This window comes from Salvia miltiorrhiza, chromosome 8 (genome assembly GCF_028751815.1).
Source record: "Salvia miltiorrhiza cultivar Shanhuang (shh) chromosome 8, IMPLAD_Smil_shh, whole genome shotgun sequence".
Classification (NCBI taxonomy): Eukaryota; Viridiplantae; Streptophyta; class Magnoliopsida; order Lamiales; family Lamiaceae; genus Salvia; species Salvia miltiorrhiza.
The window spans coordinates 35499613-35506606 of NC_080394.1; the positions used below are offsets into that span (position 1 = coordinate 35499613).

A 6994-nucleotide genomic window follows, 5' to 3' on the forward strand; every position below is an offset into this window, starting at 1 on the left:
AGAATTAGGACTGACCATGGCAAAGAATTTGAGAACTCTCTTTTTGATGTTTTCTGCACTAACAATGGAATTTTCCATGAGTTCTCTGCACCCAAAACTCCTCAACAAAATGGTGTTGCCGAAAGAAAGAATAGAACCATTCAGGAAATGGTGAGAGCTATGTTGCAAGCAAAAGGTCTCTCCAAACGACTATGGGCTGAGGATGTGAGTACAGCATGTCACATCATCAATAGAGTGTACATGAGACCAGGTACTATGTTAACTCCGTATGAGATCCTTATATGTAAGAAGCCCAATCTCAAGTACTTTCATGTTTTTGGATGTGTCTGCTACATCTTGAATGACCGTGATCACCTCAACAAGTTTGATTCCTAAAGTGAAAAAGGTCTCTTCCTTGGATATTCTGTGAATAGTCATGCTTTTCGTGTATATAACCTGAGAACAAAGACTATTCAAGAGACTGTTAATGTTGTGTTTGATGACTCTCTTAGTCTCATTGATAGAACAGAGGATGAAGATGTTACTGAGCTACTCGAGGAGCCCAACAACATAAGTCATGCTTCTGACCACCACAGAAGTGGCAATGATGGTACAACATCTGTACCAACATCTGATGTTACTTCGTCCGGATCAACATCAGAAGGAGAAGCTGGTAACTACGTGTCAGACTCTGAAGAAGAGATGGAAGCTCAATTTCTTCATGATTCCATCAGACGAGATCCCCCAAGTCAATGTGAGAAGAGATCATCCAAGTTCTCAAATCATCGGAGAGATGTGGGTGAGAAAGTTGTCACTCGACAGAAGAAGGAAGTCAATTACAAAGAGCTGGTAAGAATTGCATGTATGACTTCTGTGTGTGAGCTTGCTGAGTTTGAATGTTATCTGTCGCTTGTTGAACCTAAGAATGTTGCTGATGCTCTTAAAGATGTTATGTGGGTCAATGCTATGCATGAAGAACTTAATCAGTTTATTAGAAATGATGTGTGGGATCTTGTCCCTAGACCACATAACAAGAATGTTATTGGTACTAAGTGGATTTTCAAGAATAAAACTGATGAGTCTGGTAACATTGTTAGAAACAAAGCTAGATTGGTAGCACAGGGGTACACTCAAATGGAAGGGATTGATTTTGATGAAACTTTTGCTCATGTTGCTAGAATTGAGTCAATTAGGCTGTTGTTTGCCATTGCTTGTCAGTTTGGGATCTCCTTGTTACAAATGGATGTTAAGAGTGCCTTTCTAAATGGTGTCTTATCTGAGAAAGCCTATGTTGAACAGCCTAAAGGGTTTGAAAACACTAGTAAGCCTGATCATGTGTTTAAACTTAAAAAGGCTTTGTATGGCTTAAAACAAGCACCACGTGCATGGTATGAAAGGTTGACTGTGTTTCTCCTTGATTATGGTTTTTCTCGTGGTCAAGTTGATAAAACTTTGTTCATCAAAAGGCATGCTGGTAACACTATCATTGCACAGATTTACGTTGATGACATTGTGTTTTGTGTTACTAATGATAAGCTTGTGAAGGATTTTGTTCAGGCCATGTCTACCACATTCGAAATGAGTATGGTGGGGCAATTGAATTTTTTTCTAGGTTTACAAGTAACACAAACTCCTGAAGGCATTTTCTTCTCTCAAAGCAAGTACTCAAAAAGTCTTGTTCAAAGATTTGGCCTCGAGTCTGCTAAACACATGAGAACTCCCATGTGCAAGGACGATGTTGGACGTGATGTTGATCCAACATTATACAGATGAATGATTGGCAGTTTGCTTTATCTAACTGCAAGTAGACCTGATATTCTGTACAGTGTAGGAGTGTGTGCTAGGTACCAAGCTCAGCCAACGGAGTCACATTTGAAGGCTGTTAAACGCATCATACGCTATGTTGCTGGAACATCTTAACTTGAAATGTGGTATTTCAAAGACACTAACTCTAACATTGTCGGATTTAGTGATGCTGATTGGGCAGGTGATGCTGATGACAGAAAAAGTATAAGTGGAGGATGTTATCTTTTGGGAAACAATGTTGTGTCCTGGTCAAGCAAGAAACAAAATTGTGTTTCTCTCTCTACTGCTGAAGCCGAATACATTGCTGCTGGCAGTTGTTGTGCTCAACTTCTTTAGCTCAGACAGATGTTGGACGACTATGGTACGGAAAGTAACATCTTGACTGTTATGTGTGACAACACTAGTGCTATAGAGATTTCTAAGAATCCTGTTCAACACTCTCGCACAAAGCACATTGATATTCGTCATCATTTTATAAGAGATCTTGTTGAGAAAAAGCTCATTGTGTTGGAATACATTCCTACTGAAAAATAGCTTGCTGATATTTTTACCAAGGCTTTAGATTTTGAGAGATTCTCCCATCTTAGGAAGTCTCTCGATTTGTGCTGCATTTAAGTGTTCTTGCATGTGAGGTGTTAGGACTTAGGTTGTCTTTGTTGGATCCTAACATCTGTTTTTGTTCCTTGTGTTTGTTTTTTCTTTTGTTTAGGCATATGCATGTTGGAGCCTGTGTTACTGACAGTGCAGTGTCCATGTTGGTTGTTTTGATGTTGTTCATTCTAACCGGTTTATGCTATGTTCTTTTAGCAGATGTTGATTAAAAAAAATGATGTTATAAGACCGGTAGCACAAGAGTGAGGCTTAATGGTCATAAAACATCTGAAAATAAATGAGATCATCCCTTCTCTCATCTAACTACTCGGGGCACGGCGTTCGCTGCGACGATGCACTCAGGGAAAATGGATGTTGAGCTTTAAGATCTCAATGTGTTTTGGTTAAAAGTTTCTTCCTCTGCTAAAAGAATCATAGTCTGTTGTTCCGGATGTTGGATAACATTGACTTCTAATGTTTTGTTTCAATAGGCATATCTCTTCTCTTTTCTTGTTCTCTCTCTTTATCTTTTTCCTTGGTGATCTTATCAGTTAAATGTGTTTCTAGGGTTTGTTCTTCTGATGCTTGATCCGCCTCTCCTTGTCTCTTGTGATATGATTATTCGAATTTTGATTTGTTTTTGTGAGTGATATTTTTATGGGATTTGATTTTATCTCGTGGCTTAGTGGTTGATGTTGGCTGGGGTCTTTTCGTTTGTATTTAAGGGGGTTGTTCTGATTTTTCATTATTACCTTTCACTTCACAAACCCTTCTATCGAGATTTGTGCAGTGTCTCCCTTTGAAGCTCAAAAGTCATGGAAAAAAATCCTGATCTTTCTTCTCTCATCAAGAGTCTGATCCAACATTTCGGATCACCGGAAAGTGCAGCCAAACATCTCTCCGCTCTCCCTCAGATGGCCGAGTCAGCTGAAAAACCCTCGTCTTCTCGAACTCCGGTGGAAGTCCCAGGAGAAACCTTTCCTCCAGCTCCTTCTCCAAAAGGCTCTCCGAAGAGAAGCACCACTGAATCGTCTGTTGGGGCTGATGTTGATCCTGTCTCTTTGCAAATGGTGGAAACTCCCATCAATCCTGAGCCGATCTCCACTGTTCATCCTCTTGAGATTGTCCATTCAAAAATGGCGCCTGGTTCCTCTGCTAAAGTTGACGAAGATCTCACGAAGGGGAAAACTTCTCTACAAAACCTCACTGTTCATGCGACCTCAAAAAAATCCACAGGACATCCAGCTTTGTGTGTTACTCAACATCAAACTCCTCTTACCACTCCAAGCGAAGAGTCAATTCCGTCTTCAAAAGAGGAATCAGCGCATGCTTCTCAAGATACCTCTTTGGAGAGAATTGGGGAAATTGCCAAAGAGGCCCTGCTTGATCTTGCCTCACAACCTGGCTCAGATGTTGATAAAGCTTCTGTTGTTGTTGAAGAAGAATGTGATGCTGGTGATCAACCCACATCCATGGATGTTGATGACCCTGAAAAGATTCCTGATGTTGATCAGGATGTTGATCCAGAAGAAAGCACAGATGTTATTGATGTTGACACCTTTGTCCCTGACAAGAAAAGCCGGAAACGTAAAGCTGGAGTGGCCTCTCTCAGGCGTTCCTCAAGGTCAAAATCCACATGGGTGATCCCTTCTACTCTCAATCTTCCTAGCCGAAAAGACAGTGATGTTGGTCCAACATCACTGCCTCCAGTTCTCAAGCCAAAGGTTGAACATTCTCCCACCTCAAAGAGCGGAAAGGTATCTTCTGCCTCTCACACTACCTCCCCTCGCATCAGCTGCTCTGGAAGCTCCTCTGAATCAGAGGTTGAGGTTAGTAAGTCGTACTCCACTCATTTTTACACTCGTGAAGCAAAGAATGCTCTCAAAGTGCTGGCTGCTAGGAAGTTTCATAATGATAGACGTGCGGATGAGGATTTCTTTTCAAAGTATAAGCTTGATATCCTTTTGCAAGATAGGAGTATGTGGGGTACAGTTGTCAATATTTTTCCCTATGATGCTGAGATTGTTAGAGAATTCTATGTTAATATGATGACAGAGGCTTTTGACCCAAAATCTGTTAAGTTTGGGAAAGTGTTTGTTAGGGGTAAGGTCTTTGATTTCTCCCCATCTGCCATTAACAAAGCATGCTACACTGCAAATACTAACACTGATGATGTTGAGGTTGATGATGATGAGATGACTAGGGAGTTGACTGGAGGGAAACTTAAGGCATGGACCTCGAAGTTTGCTGCATCCACTTTGTCTTGGAAATATTCTGTACTTCACAAGATTGCAGTTTACAACTGGCTTCCAAGCAAAAACACTACTTCTCTAACCAAGGAACAAGCTGAATTTATCTTTAAAGTTGGTAAGCCTTTGGCTTTCAACTTTGGTGAGCAAGTGTTTGCTAACATCTCTTGTGCAGCCTTTAAGTCCACAGGTGGAAGTATGCTTCCCTTTCCAAGCCTCATCTACAATCTCTTGGTTAAGCAAAAACTCCAGGAGAGAGAGGAAGTTGTGCTTGTTGAAGAGAAGAATCTGCTTGAGTTTTCCAAAACCCTCCTCACTCCTGATCGTGTCAAAGATCTCCCCTACGAACCTCCACGTGCTGGTCCTCCTTTGTCTCCTCAGTCTGATGATGGAGCTGACTCTGCTGAAGCTGAGATCGACAAGTATGGTGAAGACGAAGATGTTGATCGTGCGACTGCTCCTGATGTTGCACTTGATGTTTCCAACATCATTTCAGTCAAAGCCCATCTCACTAAAGAAACATCCACATCTCGTAAAGGCAAGGAACCAGCTGGAGATTCTGAAGTTGAGATTGATCTTGACGTTGCAGAGCTCATCAAGGCCAGAGAGGATCTTCTCAAACTCAAAAGACAAGTGCAGTTGATGGTGGATCGGACGATCAAGATGGGACAGGACATGCTTGCACGGGTCGACTGTTGTGAACAAGTCTTCGCCAAACTCCTACCTTTTCATTCTTCAACAAAAAATGGGGAGTAGTGTTTTCTGAATTTGTTGGTAGTGTTTGTTCCAAAACAATGTTATTGTTTCTTTGGTGATGTGTTTGATGCATGGACATCGTGAAATTTTTTTTTTTTGTGGTGCATGAGCACCTGTTTGTTTTTGGTAACATAGTTTATGTTATCTTGATTTTTGATTATCTGTTGGTTCAACATTTATCATGTTTTTGATATACCTTCGTATATTGTGCTGGGCAAGTCAAATGAAGGTCTTGGCCTTCGGCCGACCTTCATTTTGATCAAATAAAGCGAAGCTTCATTTGATCAACTTGTTTGTGTAAGGTTTCATCTTGGTTTTTGATCAATGTTGATCGAGAGGTTAAATGCTCTGAATGTTGCTGCTTGTTTTTGTTCATTCTGTGTATGTTGATCGAGAGGTTAAATGCTCTGAATGCTGCTGCTTGCTTTGTTCATTCTGAGTATGTTGATCGAGAGGTTAAATGCTCTGAATGCTGTTGTTTGTTTTTCAGGTTCTTTTGTCTCTCAAATTCAGGGGGAGTTCTTTACTTTCTTTTGGTTGTTCCAAACCGATTGTTGGGTCACATTCAGTTTGTGTTTCTTAAGGTTGTACCTCAAGTGCTTACTTAAGGTTGTACCTCTTGTTTGTTTTAGGGGGAGTGTTTTTACGACATCTCCTCTGGACTGATTTTGAGGTTCACCTCTTGTTTGATTAAGGGGGAGTTTTTCTTACTCTTCCTTGATCTGAGTACCTGTAACATAGTATTCTTTTCTGTATATAGTTTTTTCTTTGTTCGTGTTTTTGTTGCAGGAAGGAAAAGATTAAGGGGGAGATTGTTAGAGTCAATGTTAACTCCGACAATGTTGGGACCAATGTTGATAACATTCGTGTTTTCAATGTTGGGTGGAATGTTGATAACATTCATGGTGTCAATATTTCTGGGTTTCTACCAACATTCCGGAGTCTGCCTTGATTCCATACTTTGACTCTCCATTGGTAATTGTATATATTTAATCTTTACCTTCCTTTCACGTTTTCTTATTCTTTGGTAGTGAAATAATTGTCCTTTGTTTGTTGACCACGTTTCTAATAAGTGGATTGACGGTTATGCATGGTTCAAAGTAGTGGGAAGGTTGTTGCTATTTTTCAGGAACCATGATCTCGTAGCCAATATCCCAAGGCTGGTCGACTAGCAGTTATTGAAAACGGATTGCAGCAGTTATAGGAAGTTTCTGGAAGTGGGAAGTGGATGAAACCAACCACGACATGAAGGCCTATAAATGCAGCAAGAAGCTTCAATCATCCTTACGTTTTGGAAGTGCATTATCTGCGACTTAACATTCACTCACAGCCAATTCGTCATTTTCCTGCTGCAAACGTGTCACCGGTTCTTCAAGGATTGCTTTGACGAAGTAGACTTAGGCAGCCAATCTGTAATGTCTATCTTTGTATCGACGGGACGTCGAGGGCAAGAGTTGAAGTGCAAGGCCATTGGAGCGTAGCAGGTTGTTTGCTTTGTCCGATTAACTTTTGTTATTCGGTTGTTTTGGGTTCTGTGTTGTATCAACATTGTAGTACTGAAAGTAGATAGGTTGGTTTATCTTAGTCAGCCATTCTGTAAAGATAGATCTTCA

At 40.7% G+C, this 6994-nt stretch overlaps 1 protein-coding gene across 1 annotated transcript; it reads left to right on the forward strand.

Annotated features, from left to right (window-relative positions):
- Positions 1 to 3191: 3191 nt before the first annotated feature.
- On the forward strand, positions 3192 to 5381 carry LOC130998397 (uncharacterized). The gene has a single exon (XM_057923815.1). It carries the CDS (start codon positions 3192 to 3194, stop codon positions 5379 to 5381), a length of 2190 nt encoding a protein of 729 aa, XP_057779798.1.
- The last annotated feature ends 1613 nt before the right edge of the window (positions 5382 to 6994 follow it).